The sequence below is a fragment of the Malus sylvestris genome, chromosome 8, assembly GCF_916048215.2.
Source record: "Malus sylvestris chromosome 8, drMalSylv7.2, whole genome shotgun sequence".
NCBI lineage: Eukaryota > Viridiplantae > Streptophyta > Magnoliopsida > Rosales > Rosaceae > Malus > Malus sylvestris.
In genome coordinates this window covers 13,347,367-13,366,097 of record NC_062267.1, presented here as the reverse complement: position 1 = coordinate 13,366,097, position 18,731 = coordinate 13,347,367, and the positions used below count along the sequence as shown (strand labels likewise).

Here is an 18,731-nt window from a genome sequence, read left to right as displayed (position 1 = left end):
ATGCCATGCCCTTCCTTGATTACATGGAACCTCCCTCCATTTGGTTCTCTGAAGATAAACATCGATGGGGCTTGGGATTCCTCCAGGTCATGGGCCCTATTTGGTTTTATTGCTCGTGATGCTGATGGTCTTTTTGTGGCGGCTATGGCCGGTTTGCTGAATGATGTTCTCTCTCCCCTCCATGCGGAGGCCCTCCTTGTCTGTTTGGCTATGATTTGGGCGACAACTAGGGGTTCTTATAGTTATTGTTTTGAATACGACTCGCTTCAGATCGTCAACTCACTACGTGACTACTCTGTTAATCTTTCCTCCGTTGGTCAGATCATTGAGGACATCAAAGCACTGCTCTTGACGATCACTGAGGTCTCCCGTGTTCGCCGTCAAGCCAGTGGTATTACCCACCGACTTGCTCGTTATGGTCTTTCGCTTTCCAATGAAACTGTAATTGGGTTGAATCCCCAACCGTTTTCATTATGGACTTACTGGTCGAGGAAACTCCTCAGCCATAGTATGCCTCTTTTGTAACCCGCAACTTCTTGAATCTAATACTACTATCGTTTCTTAAAAAAAAAAGTACTGTTCTTATTGGTTCATACCCTGTCAAATAATTGCTTGTAGTTCTTATTGGTTCTTACATGGCCGGTCCCAAGCCCGGATAAAGGAGGAGGGGGAGGGCGTCAGGTAGTCGACAGCCGGCACTCCATGATCACGTCGAATCCTTATGAAAATGAATCCAGAACAAAATCGCGCTAAAGCTAGGGCGTCACCCGTAAGTGGCGCGCTGTGTGGCCTGAGCACAGTGATAAGTGAGCAAGGGTCGCTGTATCTCCATCGGCACCCGGATGCAGTGTTAAATGAGCAAGGGGGCCATAGAAACTTCTTTTCGAACGACTCCACTCAAAGTTGTTTGGGAGCATATGCTCCTATCAACTTTACCCGGGACACACAAAAGAAGTACTTTGATCCTATTAGACGGGGGAGGGTGAAGAAGCTAGGACAGAAGGGTAGAGTTCAAGAGAGCAAAATGCGTTTAGGAACGTGGAATATAGGAACCTTAACGGGAAAATCTATGGAAGTAGTGGAAGTTATGGTGAGGAGAAGGATAAATATTATGTGCCTACAAGAAACTAAGTGGGTTGGTAGTAAGGCAAAGGATCTAGAAAACTCAGGGTTTAAACTTTGGTATTCGGGCACAAATAGAACGAGAAACGGTGTTGGCATCATCGTGGACAAGACCTTGGTACAAGATGTTGTAGATGTCAAGAGGGTAGGAGATAGAATCATGGCAATCAAGATTGTAATAGGACAAGAACTTATCAATGTGATTAGTGTGTACGCACCTCAAGTAGGGTTGGATACGAGTTCGAAGGAGAAATTTTGGGAAGATCTTGGAGACTTGGTGCAAGGAATTGCTCAGACGGAGAAGTTATTTATAGGAGGAGATTTAAATGGACACGTGGGCAGGGAGACAGGCAACTATGGAGGTTTTCATGGTGGCCATGGTTTTGGGGAGAGAAACGAGGATGGGGAAGCTATCTTGGATTTTGCAATGGCATATGATCTCTTCTTAGCCAACACCTTCTTTAAGAAGAGAGAAGAACATGTGATCACCTACAAGAGTGGGTCGTCAAAAACACAAATAGATTTTCTTCTAATGAGGAAAGGGGATCGTATAACTTGTAAGGATTGCAAAGTTATACCAGGAGAGAGCGTGGCTAATCAACATCGCTTGTTGGTGATGGATGTACATATCAAAAGAGTAAGACAAAAGAACAAGACTTGGAAGTGCCCAAGGACTAGATGGTGGAATCTAAAAGAAGAAAAACAAGCCATTTTCAAAGAGAAGGTAATCACCCAATGTGTGTGGGATAGAGAGGGGGAAGCTAGCCAAATGTGGGATTCCATGGCTAGTTGTATCCGAAAAGTAGCAAAAGAGGTATTAGGAGAGTCCAAGGGCTTTGCCCCACACCAAAAGGAATCTTGGTGGTGGAATGAGGAGGTACAAACAAAGGTGAAGGCTAAGAAGGAATGTTGTAAAGCCTTATACAAGGAGAGGACTGATGAAAATGGTGAAAGGTATAGAAAAGCGAAGCAAGAGGCGAAGAAAGCTGTCAGAGAAGCTAAGTTAGCGGCTTACGACGATATGTATAAACGACTAGATACCAAAGAAGGAGAGTTGGATATCTATAAACTATCTAGAGCAAGGGAAAAGAAGACAAGGGACCTAAACCAAGTGAGGTGCATCAAGGATGAGGATGGAAAGGTTCTTGCTACAGAGAACGCGGTTAAAGACAGATGGAGAGGTTATTTTCATAATCTTTTCAATGAAGGACATGAAATGAGTGCTTCTTTAGGGGAGTTGAGTAACTCAGAAGAGTGTAGAAACTACTCTTTTTATCGTCGAATCCGGAAGGAAGAAGTGGTTGTAGCTTTGAAGAAGATGAAGCATAAAAAAGCAATAGGCCCAGACGATATACCAATCGAAGTGTGGAAACTTTTGGGAGAGACAGGTATAACATGGCTCACTGACCTTTTCAATAGGATTTTGAAAACGAAGAAGATGCCAAATGAGTGGCGAATGAGCACTTTGGTGCCTATCTACAAGAATAAGGGCGACGTACAAAATTGCATGAACTATAGGGGTATTAAGCTAATGAGTCATACAATGAAGCTCTGGGAGAGAGTCATTGAGCATAGATTAAGGCAAGAGACACGGGTTTCGGACAACCAATTCGGGTTCATGCCAGGGCGCTCAACCATGGAGGCAATCTATCTCTTACGAAGATTGATGGAAAGATATAGAGATGGGAAAAAGGATTTACACATGGTCTTTATAGATTTGGAAAAAGCGTATGATAGGGTCCCAAGAGACATTCTTTGGAGGATTTTAGAGAAGAAAGGAGTACGAGTAGCATATATCCAAGCTATAAAGGATATGTATGAAGGAGCAAAGACTGCCGTAAGAACTCATGAAGGACAAACCGAAAGCTTTCCCATAACTGTAGGATTACATCAAGGCTCATCCTTAAGTCCTTACCTTTTTGCGTTGGTAATGGATGAGTTAACACGACATATTCAAGATGATATTCCTTGGTGTATGCTTTTCGCAGACGATATAGTGTTGATAGATGAAACTCAGGAAGGGGTAAATGCAAAGCTTAACCTTTGGAGAGAAGTGTTGGAATCTAAAGGTCTTCGCCTAAGCCGATCAAAGACAGAATATATGGAGTGCAAGTTCAGTGCAAATGGAGGCCAAAACGAGTTAGGGGTGAGGATCGGAGATCAAGAAATACCAAAGAGCGACCGTTTTCGTTACCTAGGATCTATCTTGCAAAAGAACGGAGAATTAGATGGAGATCTCAACCATAGAATACAAGCTGGATGGATGAAGTGGAAGAGTGCATCCGGCGTGTTGTGTGACCGCCGTATGCCACTGAAGCTCAAGGGAAAATTTTATAAGACGGCAATAAGGCCGGCGATGCTGTATGGCACAGAATGTTGGGCGGTGAAACATCAACACGTACACAAAATGGGTGTAGCGGAGATGAGGATGCTTCGTTGGATGTGTGGGCACACGAGAAAGGAAAAGATTAGGAATGAGGATATCCGGGGTAAAGTAGGAGTAGCCGAAATTGAAGGAAAGATGAGAGAAAATCGGTTACGGTGGTTTGGACATGTGCAAAGAAGGCCTACTGACGTTCCGATTAGAAGATGCGACTATGGGACAGAGGTGCAGGGCCGAAGGGGTAGAGGAAGACCTAGGAAAACTTTGGAAGAGACTCTAAGAAAAGACTTAGAGTACTTGGATCTAACGAAGGACATGACACAGGATCGAGCACAATGGCGTTCTAAGATTCATATAGCCGATCCCACTCAGTGACTTGGATTTTCCAAGTCTCCAACCGAGAAGTTTTCCTCATTCGGGAAATTAAGAGAACACTACCCCAACCTACATGCTCCACTCAGAAAGCTTCAACATACAAGCTTTAACAAAAGAAAATTCAAAGAACTTAGCGAAGAAGGCTTTGGTGTATTTAACACAATACGTTGAAATGAAGGAAAGCTTATTTATTGATATCCCCGATAAGCTACAAATATGTACATATACATGAGTCAAAATAAGCACACAAGAGGGAGCCTTCACAAAGGTTGCTTAGGAGAAGTCTCAGCAGTCGGTAGAGCCCCAGAAAGAGAAGGCATCGGAGGGGGATCATTTGGAGCCTCAGTACTGGACAGAACCCTAAAAGGAGGAGGCATCAGAGGTTGATCATTTGGAGCTTCATTACGCGGTACAGCCCCAGAAGACGAAGGCAATAAATGCCTTTGGAACAAACCCACAAATCTCTGATGATCAAGTAAAACCTGACCATCAGTTTCCTTCATCTGGTCAAGCTTCCTCTTCATGTTTGTAGCATAGTCATGTGCGAGCCGGTGCAACTGTTTATTCTCATGCTTGAGCCCTCTAATCTCCTGTTTGAGACTCATCACTTCAGCCGCCAATGATTCAACTTGGCGGGTTCGAGCAAATAGGCGTTGGGCCATATTAGACACAGAACCTGCACACTGAACACTGATAGCCAGCGAATCCTTAACAGCTAACTCATCAGACCGTTTGGAAAGTAGTCTGTTATCTTTGGGAGTGAGAAGGTTCCTGGCCACCACCGCAGCGGTCATATCATTCTTCATCACGGAATCCCCAACGGTAAGAGGACCAGTAGGGGAGACGAAGGATGGGCGCCATATGTTGTCTGGAGAAGGCGGGGCTGCCTCTTCAACAAGGTTCAAGTCAAAACGACGGTCGGAGGGGCCAGACATTTTCAAAGGTGTTGAAGAGAGAAGAGGTCGGACAAATCAAGATCTTAGAAGTGCAAGAATGAAGCTTCTACTGGTGGAGATTCAAGTGTGCTTTGGAACTTAATGCCAGCCCCTATAAAAATCTGCACTCGACGAAGCTTCAGAAATCGAAGAGGCGCCTGCTCAGAAATCGAAGAGGCGTTTGCTTTCTCAAAAGCTGGGCTGCTTAGAGATCACGATATCACGAGGGTTGATCTCAGAAATCGAAGAGGCGTTTGCTTTCTCAAAAGTTGGGCTGCTCAAAGACCACGAAGGCCGATCTCAAAAATCGAAGAGGCGCTCGCTTTCTCAAAAGCTGGGCTCCCCAGAGACCACGAGGGCCGATATCAGAAATCGAAGAGGCACCTACTTTTCCAGCCTTTTCCAGCCTTGTCAGCACCTGTCACACGCACACTCAGTTTTGCGGAAATTATGGGCATTCTGTCAAAGACTTCTGGGGAAGTAGAAAACACATGAATCTTACTGTTCAATCACCCACTTCCCACACGCAACAATAGCTCATGGGTACCACAGATAACTTTGCCAAAGTTCTCTGCCAAAGTTGAGCACGTGAAGCTTGCAGCTCCCACTACATCGCTTTGACCAAGAAGGGTAAAAGAATAGCAAAGAAACAGCACTAACAAAGTTTAGACCCATAAATTTTGAAGGTCTAGCTACCATATTATTACCCACAAGGGTAAAGGAACAGTACCACTGCTGGATAATTGGAAAGTCCCTGTGTGTCAACCTCTGTGCTTCGTGGCAAGGTAGACTAGCAAACATGCCCAACCTTTACTCACATTCGAGAAAACACTCCCAATAAGATTGCTTGCTCCAAAATCGAAGAGGCACCGTCCTCCGAATCTCGAGAGCCAGACTCCCAACATGACTACTTTCTTAAAAATCGAAGAGAGGGTAAAGGAACAGTACCATTGTTGGATAATTGGAAAGTTCCTGTGTGTCAACCTCTGTGCTTCGTGGCAAGGTAGACTAGCAAACATGCCCAACCTTTACTCACATTCGAGAAAACACTCCCAACAAGATTGCTTGCTCCAAAATCGAAGAGGCACCGCCCTCCGAATCTCGAGAGCCAGACTCCCAACATGATTACTTTCTCAAAAATCGAAGAGACACTGCTCCCCGAATCTCGAGAGCCAGACCCCCAGCATGATTGCTTTCTCAAAAATCGATGAGGCATCGTTCTCCGAATCAATCGAAGAGGCGCTCGCTTTCTCAAAAGCTGGGCTGCTCAGAGACCACGAGGGCCGATCTCAGAAATCGAAGAGGCCCTACTTTTCTAGCCTTGTCAACACCTGTCACACGCACACTCAGCTTTGCAGAAATTATGGGCATTCTGTCGAAGACTTCTGGTGAAGTAGAAAGCACATGAATCTTACTGTTCAATCACCCACTTCCCACACGCAACAATAGCTCATGGGTACCACAAATAACTTTGCCAAAGTTCTCTGCCAAAGTTGAGCACGTGAAGCTTGCAGCTCCCACTACATCGCTCTGACCAAGAAAGGTAAAAGAATAGCAAAGAAACAGCACTAACAAAAGTTTAGACACATAAATTTTGAAGGTCTAGCTACCATATTATTACCCACAACTGTAAAGGAACAGTACCACTGCTGGATAATTGGAAAGTCCCTGTGTGTCAACCTCTGTGCTTCGTGGCAAGGTAGACTAGCAAACATGCCCAACCTTTACTCACATTCGAGAAAACACTCCCAATAAGATTGCTTGCTCCAAAATCGAAGAGGCACCGTCCTCCGAATCTCGAGAGCCAGACTCCCAACATGACTACTTTCTCAAAATCGAAGAGAGGGTAAAGGAACAGTACCATTGCTGGATAATTGGAAAGTCCCTGTGTGTCAACCTTTGTGCTTCGTGGCAAGGTAGACTAGCAAACATGCCCAACCTTTACTCACATTCGAGACAACACTCCCAACAAGATTGCTTGCTCCAAAATCGAAGAGGCACCACCCTCCGAATCTCGAGAGCCAGACTCCCAACATGATTACTTCCTCAAAAATCGAAGAGACACTGCTATCCGAATCTCGAGAGTCATACCCCCAGCATGATTGCTTTCTCAAAAATCGAAGAGGCATCGTTCTCCGAATCTCGAGAGCCAGATACCACAGACCACTTTTTCAAAGTGCTCTGACAGAGTTAAAACATGTGAAACTGGCAGCTCCCACTACCGTGCTATGACCAAGCAGGGTAAAGGAATAGCATTACTACTTGTTGTTAGGGAGACTCCTATATATGTCGACCTCCATCCCCAACGGACAGGCAGACCTGCAAAAATGCTCAACCCTTCATCATATCTGAGAGGGCACTCCCAACGAAGCCTTTCGAAATATTCAGCTTTCTTTCCCCCCGATAATACCTCTGCAAACAAGCTATACTAGAGCAAGAATATCTCATATCATCAGGGTTAAAAGCAAGAGTATCCCATATCATGCTTTTTTCCTGTCTTTTCTTTTGGCCTTGTTTTTACCTGCAAGACAAGGAGAAAGAGAGCAATCAGTCAGCACTTGGAATCAAGCTTCCAGCCAGGAACTGACTGCCTGGAACCCCTTACCTGATTACTTACCTGGCATTGCTCTCGAGTACTCATCTTCAACATCTTATGTTTCCAGGGAAGATTCCGCATCTGCTTGAGGAACAGATAGGGCAAGTGCGAAGGATACAAGGAAGCATGTGGAGACAAGCGTAACAGCACACGTGCCGATACATTCATTACTCTGTCAAAAGCAAAAGTATCCCATATCAGCAGGGTGGAACGTACTCTAGATTTGATGGACTTGTTTTGACCCTCAAATTCTTCAGTCGGCCTTATACTCTGGAGGAAACCAGAAAACCCTCCAGCTCAGTTCAAGAATAAGCCTGTGGAAAGTTACTTCTTCAAAAGCAAAAGTATCTCATATCATCTCTTCTCATTTTTCTTCTCTTTATCCTTCATGCTGCTGCAAGATGGGGAGAAGGTGAACAATCAGTCGGAGCTCTGATTGCTTACCTTGTCTGTCACCTCTTTCAGCAGACCCCCTAGCTCGGCGACTTGGGGGACTCCTACTACATGGTTTGTATCGCGCTTGACCAAGCCTGAAACTACAAGTAAGCTTCAAGTGAAATTGATACATTACCTTGTGCATCTCCACCAGTTAAAGATACCACCCCTGGATGGAGGAAGAGTACTTCCAGAGAAGATGCCACATCTACCTATGAGACAGATAAGGCAAGTCAAGACGACACCACACTCCGATACTTAGAAGTTTCGTGATTACGAGATCATTCTCCCACAATATTTCCTAATGTCATTTGTACTAAATCATTCACTTGTACTCACTAAATGAGAGCTTGAACCTATGTACTTGTGTAAACCCTTCACAATTAATGAGAACTCTTCTATTCCGTGGACGTAGCCAATCTGGGTGAACCACGTACATCTTGTGTTTGCTTTCCTATCTCTATCCATTTATATACTTATCCACACTAATGACCGGAGCAATCTAGCGAAGATCACAAAAAGCGATCGTTTTCGCTACCTAGGATCTATCTTGCAAGAGAACGGAGAATTAGATGGAGATCTCAACCATAGAATACGAGCTGGATGGAAAGAGTGCATCCGGCGTGTTGTGTGACCGTCGTAGGCCACTGAAGCTCAAGGGAAAATTTTATAGGACGGCAATAAGGCTAGCGATGTTGTATGGCACAGAATGTTGGGTGGTGAAGCATCAACACGTACACAAAATGGGTGTAGCGGAGATGAGGATGCTTCGTGGGATGTGTGGGCACACGAGAAAGGATAAGATTGGGAATGAGGATATCCGAGGTAAAGTAGGAGTAGCCGAAATTGTAGGAAAGATGAGAGAAAATCGGCTCCGGTGATTTTGAACATGTGCAAAGAAGGCCGACTGACGCTCCGGTTCGAAGATGTGACTACGGGACAGAGGTTCAGGGCCGAAGGGGTAGAGGAAGACCTAGGACAACTTTGGAAGAGACTCTAAGAAAAGACTTAGAGTACTTGGATCTAACGGAGGACATGACACAAAACCGAGCGCAATGGCGTTCTAGGATTCATATAGCCGACCCCACTTAGTGGGAAAAGGCTTTGTTGTTGTTGTTGTTGTTGTTGTTGCTGTTTTTTTTTGTTTTCTTGTCGAGGATAGATGGTCAGCTCAAATATTCGAATTTGTTTTCTTGATAAATTTATGTCATTTTTTCAAGAAATTAAATAAGCTTTTCAGCAAGTGGCTCTTTATTACAGTGGTGGAAAGGAGTTGTGCCCTTGCACGACGGCATAAGTTTAAATCTCGTTGATGCCTAATCTAATCAAAATCTATCATTTGACAAAAATAAAAAGCCATTTTAGATTTTTATTTAGAAATAATATTATTAAAAAATTTAAACCGACGACCCCTTGAACACTAAGGCCTCGTTTGGCACGCCGTATAAAGCATCGGATAGGATAAATAATACGGGAGCACTTGTTTGGTGCACTATCGTACTAAATAAGCACCCGCTTAATTATCCGGTCTATCAAATTTTATACGGTTGACATCGTACTATTAAAACACCACAAAAGCTCGGGATAATTAGTCGGGGCGCTATCCCCTCCATCTTCACTACCGCCACACCAAACCGACTGCGTCCGTGCTGCAGATGTCCTGCTCCTGAACTTCTTCAAGCATCGGATCCACATGCTGGTAGTCTAGATCCAGATATGGATCCATTTCTACGACCTGAGTTCAGATCCGGATTCTCCATAGCCTTTAGGTTCGAGAGCAACCTCGCCATCCTCCCTGCTCACCTTGGTCTCTCGGTCCTGGAGCTTGCTCGCAGACCTCGCAGGGGCTAGACGCAGGGTGATGAGAGTCGCAGTTGACGCAGAGGAAGACGGAGTCGAAGCGACAAAATAGAGTTGTCGTCGCCGGGGAAGAAGAATAAGGGAGAGAGAGGGAGGGAGTTTGGGGGTGCCGCGGAGAGAAGCGGGGAAGAATTATTTGGGATGCTTTTGCAGCTGGGGAAGAAGAAGGAAGAGAGAGGGAGGGAGTTTGATGGGTGCAGAGAGATTTGCGGAAAAAAAAAAAAGAAGATGATTTCACTTTTTTTTTTAAAGTTTTATTCCTCTTATCTGCTATAATACCAATTTTAAGTTTTATTCATCTTATCTGGTATAATACCAAACACAGTATAAATAATACGATCATTAATCCGATACTGCACCAAACGCTCGACTAATTTAGTCAGTACTATCCGGTGGCTATTTATCCTATCTGACAGAAATAGTCAGTACAGTCCGAGTTGCCAAACGAGGCCTAAAACAAGATGATCAAAAGGCGGATGATCTTATTACTTTTTTGTTTTTAACTCTTCAAACGAATAAGATATTTGTTCAAATTATCCTCTTTCAGACCGAAACACTTGTTTGGATTCTATGTGTTTTTCCTTTAGCACTTTAAAAGTAGAAATCAACCATTCTATAAGATCATAAAATATTACGTTAAATTCATCAATATACTAACAAAAAATCCCCGTCACCAATCTAAACTTAAATTCAAACTTCTTATTTAAATCGTTGACATTCGATGCATGCCTGGCTCATGTAAGATCACTGATGCAATTAAAGTTTACCCTGTAGAGAACCTGTCCAAAGAAAAATTAATGGACTCTAATTTGTAGACGATGCTTTAAAACAAAGAGAAAGGTGAACTTGACACTGATATCTCCTTCATCCATTGGTTCAAAATTCAGATTCTTATTGCCTTCAATTAATTCATACATGTACAGCATTTATATGTATATACTTCTCCAATCACACTCAAGAAAAATATTTTTTTAGTGTAATAGTTTTATCGTCATGTGATATTACTAGGTCATGCACGTCTTATAATTTAAATGAACAACAACAACTTTTAAGTATACCATTAATAACAAATGCACGTGGGTTTTAGAATTTTTAGTGTCCAATTCGTTTTATTTTTCTAAAGGAAAATGATTTTCACACATCTTTTTCAACCTTACATCTTTTAGTCATTGATTTGAATAAATCAAATACTATCAACGAACAAAATTAAACATGAATGTGTGAGAAATAAAATAATGTACGGTTATCATTTGCCTTAAAAGATCCAATACCTCTTTTATTTCATTTCCCTTCAATCGATATCTTTTCTATATGAATAGCAGAATATTAATTGAATTATAGTCTAGATGAATTTAATATAATTGGTTAGATCTAGAGCAGGTTACCTTCTCTCTGCACTCATGGACTCACTGATGAACACCATGTATATTAACGGGCAATTGGCATGTAACTTAAACACTATATTGATGCCACTTAGTACTACTGTCTAGTGGTGGAAAGTTTGAACCATATTATCGCTAACCCATTGTGAAACTAATTCCCCTCCACTTTAGTGTAGATAATATCGTTTGTTATAAAAAAAAACACCATATTGATGGACTATTTGTTCATCGTCTTTATAAAAGCTCTTAGTTGTTGTCAAATGAAAGTGTAGACATGGAGCGCCAATTGGGAGGTCTTGTGGTATTACTAATATACGTATTATTGTTGAAAGTATGAATTCTATATTTATAAAATAATAATAATAATAATAATAATAATAATAATAATAATAAAAAAAAAGTGGTATTACATTCAATCCATAATTAGTACTATTACTGTGGAATCGTCTAATAATAATAAAGTGGGGATAAGAATTTCTTATTACGGTTAAGTTGTACGAGATCATCAGGGTGAGCCCTTGATCTGTGTTAGTCCTTCAGCCAACGTCGTGTAACGTTGTACACACTACAACACACAAAGGCTCTCTCCACGTAACGTCCGGGAAAAAAGAGAACAAATCACAGAGAAACCGAGAGAGAGAGATAAAGTGAGCCAAGAATCCTAGAGAGTGAGGCACACACACAGACAGGGAGAGAGAGTTAGCAGCTTCCATTGCTTCTCTCTTTTTCCTTTTTGGTGGGTCTTCACTCTTGTCCAACATTGCTGATACCAAAGAGGAGAACTTTTGCGTTAAATCTTAGAGAGAGAGACACGAAAAGTGAGCTTCAAGGGACTGAAGGGAGAGAAACATGGAAGATGATGACTGCTGATCGGAGTGGGAATGATGAGGAAGGGGTCAATGGCAATGTGGATGTCAATGTGCGGGCAGGGGTGTGGTGGAGGAAAACAGGAGAAGGCGGAAGAAATGTCGAGGGACGGCAGCCATGCCAGCCAGTTTAACCTCATCGATGGCATTTTGCCGTCTCTTGGCGCCACTGCTCCAAACCGTCCCAAACACAAGTTCCGCCGTTTCATCATCTCCCCATTTAATTATTATTACAAGTGACAAATCTATCTCTCTCTCTTTCTCTAGCAATTTTTCAATTTTTCTTGTTGGTTTTACACGTCCATGTGTGTTATCAGTTGGGTTGATCTGATATGAATTGCATGCAGCAAGTTTTAAATTTAGGCTGTGTTTGAATCTTGGACTGTATTTGTATAAATTCATGGCGGCACAAGATCATGAAGAACTAGAATTTATTGCCCAATTTTGTTCTCTTTAAATGATGTTTCAATCGTTCATGGTTTTTTTTTTTTTTTTTTTTGGTTTTGTTTTGTTTTGTTTTGTTTTGTTTTGGAGACTTTAATTTTCTAATTGTAGCTCCATTATTGTTTTATGGATAATTGCGCGATGTGGGTTATGCCACTTGGTCAACCAATGTACCTTGCACTCAGTTTGATCCCCGCTCTATAGATCAGAGCAATTTAGAATATTGTCCTACCAAAAAAAGAAAACATAATTCGAGTGTAACATTTTCTTTTGGTTTTTAATTTGCAGACTTTGGCAGTCATTTCTTATACTCCTGGTTTTCTACACTGCTTGGGTGTGTCCCTTTGAATTTGGATTCTTGGACAGAGCAAAAGGACTTATTGCCATAGCTGATAATGTTGTCAATGCACTTTTCGCTATCGACATTGTATTGACATTCTTTGTGGCCTACCTTGATAAAACTACTTATCTCCTCATTGACAACCACAAGCTCATCGCTCTGAGATATGCCAAAACATGGCTGGCCTTTGACATCATCTCCACAATCCCTTCGGAACTTGCTCAGCGTGTTCTGCCTCCCCCTCTCGAGACTTATGGATACTTCAATATTCTCCGCCTTTGGCGTCTCCGAAGAGTCGGTGCAATGATTTCCAGGTACAAATTACATCAATGGAAGTTCCATCACAGCAATCTTATTATACATTTGCATTTATTTATGAATTGTTAACTGAATTCATCGTTATTTTATTCATGTTTGAACTCAGCTTAATCCAAAGGCAATGCAGATTATATTTTTCATATTCATTTGCAGGATCTGATCATTAAGCTCTCATGTTGTTTTATATTTTCTCTGATATTCTAGATTGGAAAAGGACAGGAATTATAGCTACTTTTGGGTTCGATACTGCAAGCTTATTTTCGTGAGTACTTTTCGACTAATATCTAGTCTTTTTTTTGAAAGAGAGGTGATTATCTAATATAACTGTGATGTGTATCTCATGATCATCAGGCTTTTGATGTGTTTGTAGGTTACACTCCTCACAGTTCATTGCGCAGGCTGCTTCTTCTATTTCCTTGCTGCGCATTATCGTAACCCAAGAAGGACATGGTTTGGGCTTATCGAAGAAAACTTTCAACAATTACCTTTATGGGACCGGTATGTGACCTCAATGTACTGGTCCATAATCACGCTCACAACCACCGGCTATGGGGATTTTCATCCTGTAAATTCACAGGAGATGACATTCGATATCTTCTATATGCTCTTCAATCTTGGGCTGCAAGCTTACCTGATCGGTAATATGACCAACTTGATTGTCCATGGAACTGCTCGAACCAGACAATTTGTAAGTACAAGCTTTTGTTTTTACACAAGTTTAATACTTCTTACTACTAAATTATGTAGAGTTTAACTCAAGAATTTTAGATATGAACTTCATTCTTCTGACAAGTTTGCAAGTATAGCAGTTTTCATGTTTTGGTTTCCCATTTTTGGACTTGTTTTCTGGACTGCAGAGAGACACTATTCAAGCTGCAACAAGTTTTGCGCGTAGGAACCAAATACCTGATCACCTGCACGAGCAGATGCTTGCTCATTTGTGTTTGAAGTACAGAACTAATTCAGAAGGGCTGCAGCAGCAAGAGGCTCTCGATGCGCTCCCTAAGGCCATTCGATCTAGCATCTCTCACTATCTCTTCTATCCACTTCTTGATAGTGTCTACTTGTTCCAAGGTGTATCAAGAGATCTACTTTTCCAATTGGTAATTATTAAGATTACACTATTGGTACTAATTGGTGGTGTTTGATACAGCGCATTGTCGTTCTAGTCTCCTGCAATCTTATATGCAAGAAATAAACTTTGTCTAACTTCTTTTTGGTTGAATTTTGAGGTCTCTGAGATGAAGGCTGAATATTTTCCTCCAAAAGAAGTTGTAATCTTGCAGAATGAAGCACCCACTGACATGTATATCGTGGTCACCGGCTCTGTGGTAAGAATCAGAAAATAGCATTCATGCAACTCCTCTTTACACTTGAATCACAATTCACAAGGCACCTATTGCCTTTCTTTTACTCTTCGGTTTCTTTTTATTTGGAAAATTAGCTTCTGATTCTTGCAACTTGCTAACAGGAACTTATTATGCATAGGAATGGAGCAACACCGGCAAGTTTAATGATATAAAATATGTGATCAACGTTGTCTTCCAAAACATAAACTTGGTGCTTTGTCTATGACTGATGGACTTCTTGTTGAATGACTGCAGGTTGTTCGTGAAGCCAAGACAGGAGACGTTGTTGGTGAAATAGGTGTGCTTTGTTACAGGCCTCAAATGGTCACAGTTAGGACGAAAGGACTCTCCCAGCTTCTGCGTTTGAACCGTACAGCTTTCTTAAACCTTGTTCAAGCAAATGTTGGAGATGGAACGATAATCATGAACAATTTTCTTAAGGTTTGTAAGTTACATTAATCATTTTTTGGTAGTCTTTAATTTATGGGACTCAGAATTTTGATAACAGTTCTTTGCCTCTTTCTTATGCATATTGATGCAGCATTTGAAAGAAATGAAGAATCCGCTGGCAGAAGGAATTTTGAGGGACATAGAGCATGTGCTGGCTAGCGGTAGAATGGATCTGCCTCTTAGTTTATGCTTTGCTGCACAGAGGGGTGATGATATGTTGCTGCATCAATTGCTCAGGCGGGGTTCAGATCCAAATGAGATGGATGATAATGGACGAACAGCTATGGTGCGCATACCCTATCATTATTGTGCAAACAGACACCATTTTGTCCACGATAGCCTTTGAATTTGAGAGTTTGGTGCTTACTTTGTATGCGTTATTTTCTTTTGTGTTTCAACAGCACATTGCAGCATCTAATGGAAATGAACATTGTGCCCTTTTACTTCTAGAGTATGAAGCCGATCCCAATATACAAGGTACGAACATGTTTTCTTGTCAGACAGTCTGGTGCGCTATGTTTCTATTTAGGTGACCTTTTATTTGAGACGTGGTGTGAGATTGTCACGCTGAATCAATTGTTCGTTACTTTGCATGCAGATTCGGAAGGAAATGTTCCTCTATGGGAAGCAATATCAGGGAAGCATGAGTCTTTGATTAAACTTCTCTTGGACAATGGAGCGAAGATAAATTCTGGCAATGTGGGAAATTTTGCTTGTTCTGCTGTTGAGCAAAACAACTTGGAGCTGCTTAAATACATTGTCAAGTATAACGGTGATGTAACACTGCCCAAGAACAATGGGACTACAGCACTTCACACGGCAGTATGCGAAGAAAACGTAGAGATAGCTAAGTTCCTCTTGGAACAAGGAGCTGAGGCTGACAAGCCAGATAGCTACGGATGGACTCCTAGGGCTTTGGCAGAGCATCAGGGACATGACAAAATAATGGAACTGTTTCAGCAAAAATCGGAGAGTAAGAAACCAAGCAAGAAACTAACTGTTGTTCCTATGCCAGAGGATCCGATACTATCACGTCCTGGGAAGTTCAGAAGTGAGCCTACATTACCTCCCTACGCACGGGATGGCAGGCCATCCAACTCAGATATGACATCTGAAAATACTCTTAGAATGGATAAAAGCTTTCGCAATTCACTGTTCGGTTTCATGTCAACCGCCAATACTAATACCGGTAAGCATATCTTCAATTTTCTCCATAAATTCTTAGAAAGATGCTATAATTTCCTCATTTTTTTTTCTCTTAATAAATCACTTACATAATGTTTCGTAAATCCCATAATATTATGAGTAAAAATGCGTGAGTAAATCATTACTCGACCTACTAGAAACTGAGGCCTTTAACCAAACTTTGAATTTTTTTGAACACTAGGTGATGAAAAGTTTTGACAAAGCTGAATTTGAAAACATGCAGGTGAGAAAGATAGAGACAATGTCACATCTACAGGCAGTTTGACAAGGAGCACAAGTAGGAACAGCTATCCAGCCAGAGTGACACTTAGCTGCCCGGAAAAAGGCGAAACTGCTGCAAAGCTTGTGCTTCTGCCTGACTCCCTTCAACAACTACTTGACCTTGGTGCCAAGAAATTCCAGTTTTCAGCCACAAAAGTTTTAACCAAAGACAGAGCTGAAATTGAAGATATAGAGCTTGTTAGAGACGGCGATCATCTTGTTCTTGTTGGTGCTTCTGAGAAATAATTATCCAGAAGGCCAGAAAATCATCCCCCAGATGGCATGTCTATCTTCCTCTCTTGCATACTCCGTGTCCCTTAATTTGCCCGAAAACATCGTGAATCCGCACGTGATTTTCTCGCTGTATTTCTTGTTTTCCAAGCTAGGCATAATTCTTAGTCCTCTTTTCTGTAATTTGTTAATATCTTTGCTATATTGAGTGTGCTTGATACAGAAAATCAGCGGTCCACTGTTGAGGAGCTTAATCATATCACAAGCACAAGCTCAGGTCTCAGTCAATCTATACTGATCATAATCCACTGTATCGTCAAATTCGGGGTGCACCTGCACAATTTTACACTGCAATATGTCATTGAACCGATTGGAAACGTGTAAAATGATGTAAAATTGATTAAACAAAGACGGATGGAAGGAGTTGGATTTTTTTCTTACATGAGAAAGCCCGTCTTCACTACTGAAGCTGGTTCTGAGCTTCAACTCTCCTCTGCTTATTGTCGTCTCATCCAATATCTCAGCATCATAGAAATCATCTGTACCGTCATCATTTCCAGGTCCGGGTGGTACTTTTTCCTGCTCAAACATTTCAATGCCATGAATCGGAATCATTTAAACACATTCATACAAGCCGGAAGAAGGTGAAAATGACTTACATATGGATCACCGGGAACTTCTTCCCACTCACAAGAATCGAGTTCTTGAAGATGGGCAGGATGGAAGAACCTGGGCAGCAAATGTTCCCTTCTGCTTATAAGAAGGAAGAATGGCAGAGGGAACAATATTCCAGCTATAGGTATCCATGTCACTCCGAAATATATCAGCAAGTACACGAGTTGGAAGAGCGTAAATGCAACTATGTACTTGAACGGTACTAACTCCATGAATGAAGCATGAAAACTTTCCAAAACCCTGTCCAAGAAAATTACAGAATTAGAAGACGAAACAAGATTATGATAAGCTACTACATACTCATAAATTGCAGTTTAATCAACTTTCTGAAACTAACTGACTTGTATGTCGGTTAGGGCTGATGGAGAGTAGCAAGAGCCTCTCCCAGAACTGATTACCTGGGAGATTATCAATCGCCATGTAGGCAAAGTATCCCCAAAGAACTGAGGTAGGAATCTTTTTATTACGATGATTGCGAATATTGAGCCTCCCACAAAGAGTGACTGCAGCAGGTTACTCACTCAGAGTTGGTTGCGTTCAGTTTCATGCATTCCTTGGCACTCTACCATTTTCTTTCGGATCACCAGACGCCTTAGAACAGCAAGACTCTTGGTGTGCACAGGGACTGCGGAAGAACCCCATTTGAAGGAGGAAGTCCAAGCAACCCACACATCAATGTCTGCAACATTGAAAATGTAGCAGCAGAGTTATAAACATATAGATTACAAAGAAAAAGGAAAAGCAATAGAAGATATGAAGTCGGAAAGCATACCGTTATTCCCAAGAGAAACATGTCATAGTGGTATGCAGATGGTTTCTGAAGATTAAACTCCTCCTTTTGTGCAAGCTGCGATACTACAACAACAACAACAACAACAAAGCCTTTTCCCACTAAGTGGGGTCGGCTACAAGCTGCGATACTACACTGATAAAAAATAAAAAATAAAAGTATAGACACGCTATCATCACAGCCGGCATGAATGCAGCGAAGATGTAGATGACGGGTACATTTGGCATATCCTGCAATTTAAACATGGGAAATGGATATACTTAGATATTAATTACTCTGGTATCAAGCCTTCGATTCCAGCTAAAGGCGAAGGGCAAAAGCTAAAAACGAAATGATTACCAGACGTGGGCTAAATCCAACAATACCTTGACCACTGTCCAATGGGTAAGTGATTGAGGGTCCCAGGGAAACGGACAAACAAGCCTCCTAGGAACTCCATGTGGAACTTTACCGGGTAAATCATAAGACAGTGCTGTCCACACGAAGACCGTAAGATGAACCCCATAATCTGCTATATAACTTGGAAGCCAGCCTGTATCAATCAACGAAAAAGACCAGCATAAGAACAACCAAAGCCGTTTTAAGTACAATTTGATTGTGCATTCTTTAACTCATCTTCTGTGATCATGTTACTAATGGCTTGACCGATTGATTCGAATGGAACATCATCACCGTACACTAATTCACGTCTTATAAGATTGTTTATCGACGAG

General features: G+C 41.8%; 2 protein-coding genes and 1 pseudogene across 2 annotated transcripts; 2 read left to right on the top strand and 1 right to left on the bottom strand.

The window, feature by feature from the left end:
* On the top strand, positions 1–525 carry LOC126631381 (uncharacterized). Its single transcript, XM_050301526.1, has one exon. It carries the CDS (start codon positions 1–3, stop codon positions 523–525), a length of 525 nt encoding a protein of 174 aa, XP_050157483.1.
* An 11,152-nt stretch (positions 526–11,677) lies between these two features.
* On the top strand, positions 11,678–16,780 carry LOC126631038 (potassium channel AKT1-like). Its single transcript, XM_050301195.1, has 12 exons — positions 11,678–12,190; positions 12,687–13,052; positions 13,261–13,318; positions 13,427–13,744; positions 13,914–14,159; positions 14,289–14,387; positions 14,528–14,560; positions 14,661–14,846; positions 14,947–15,141; positions 15,257–15,332; positions 15,454–16,044; positions 16,285–16,780. Exons 1-12 carry the CDS (start codon positions 11,970–11,972, stop codon positions 16,566–16,568), a joined length of 2,673 nt encoding a protein of 890 aa, XP_050157152.1. The 5' UTR covers positions 11,678–11,969; the 3' UTR covers positions 16,569–16,780.
* Positions 16,781–17,191: 411 nt separating this feature from the next.
* On the bottom strand, positions 17,192–18,646 carry LOC126631380 (probable boron transporter 6; annotated as a pseudogene).
* Between the last annotated feature and the right edge of the window lie 85 nt (positions 18,647–18,731).

Excerpts from the sequence above, each read along its gene's own strand:
- LOC126631381 (XM_050301526.1), top strand. The coding sequence starts at position 1 with ATGCCATGCCCTTCCTTGATTACATGGAACCTCCCTCCATTTGGTTCT.
- LOC126631038 (XM_050301195.1), top strand. The coding sequence starts at position 11,970 with ATGATGAGGAAGGGGTCAATGGCAATGTGGATGTCAATGTGCGGGCAG. Across the intron at positions 12,191-12,686 it reads CCATTTAATTATTATTACAA|ACTTTGGCAGTCATTTCTTA; the intron begins GTGACAAATCTA and ends TTTAATTTGCAG. Across the intron at positions 13,053-13,260 it reads GTCGGTGCAATGATTTCCAG|ATTGGAAAAGGACAGGAATT; the intron begins GTACAAATTACA and ends CTGATATTCTAG.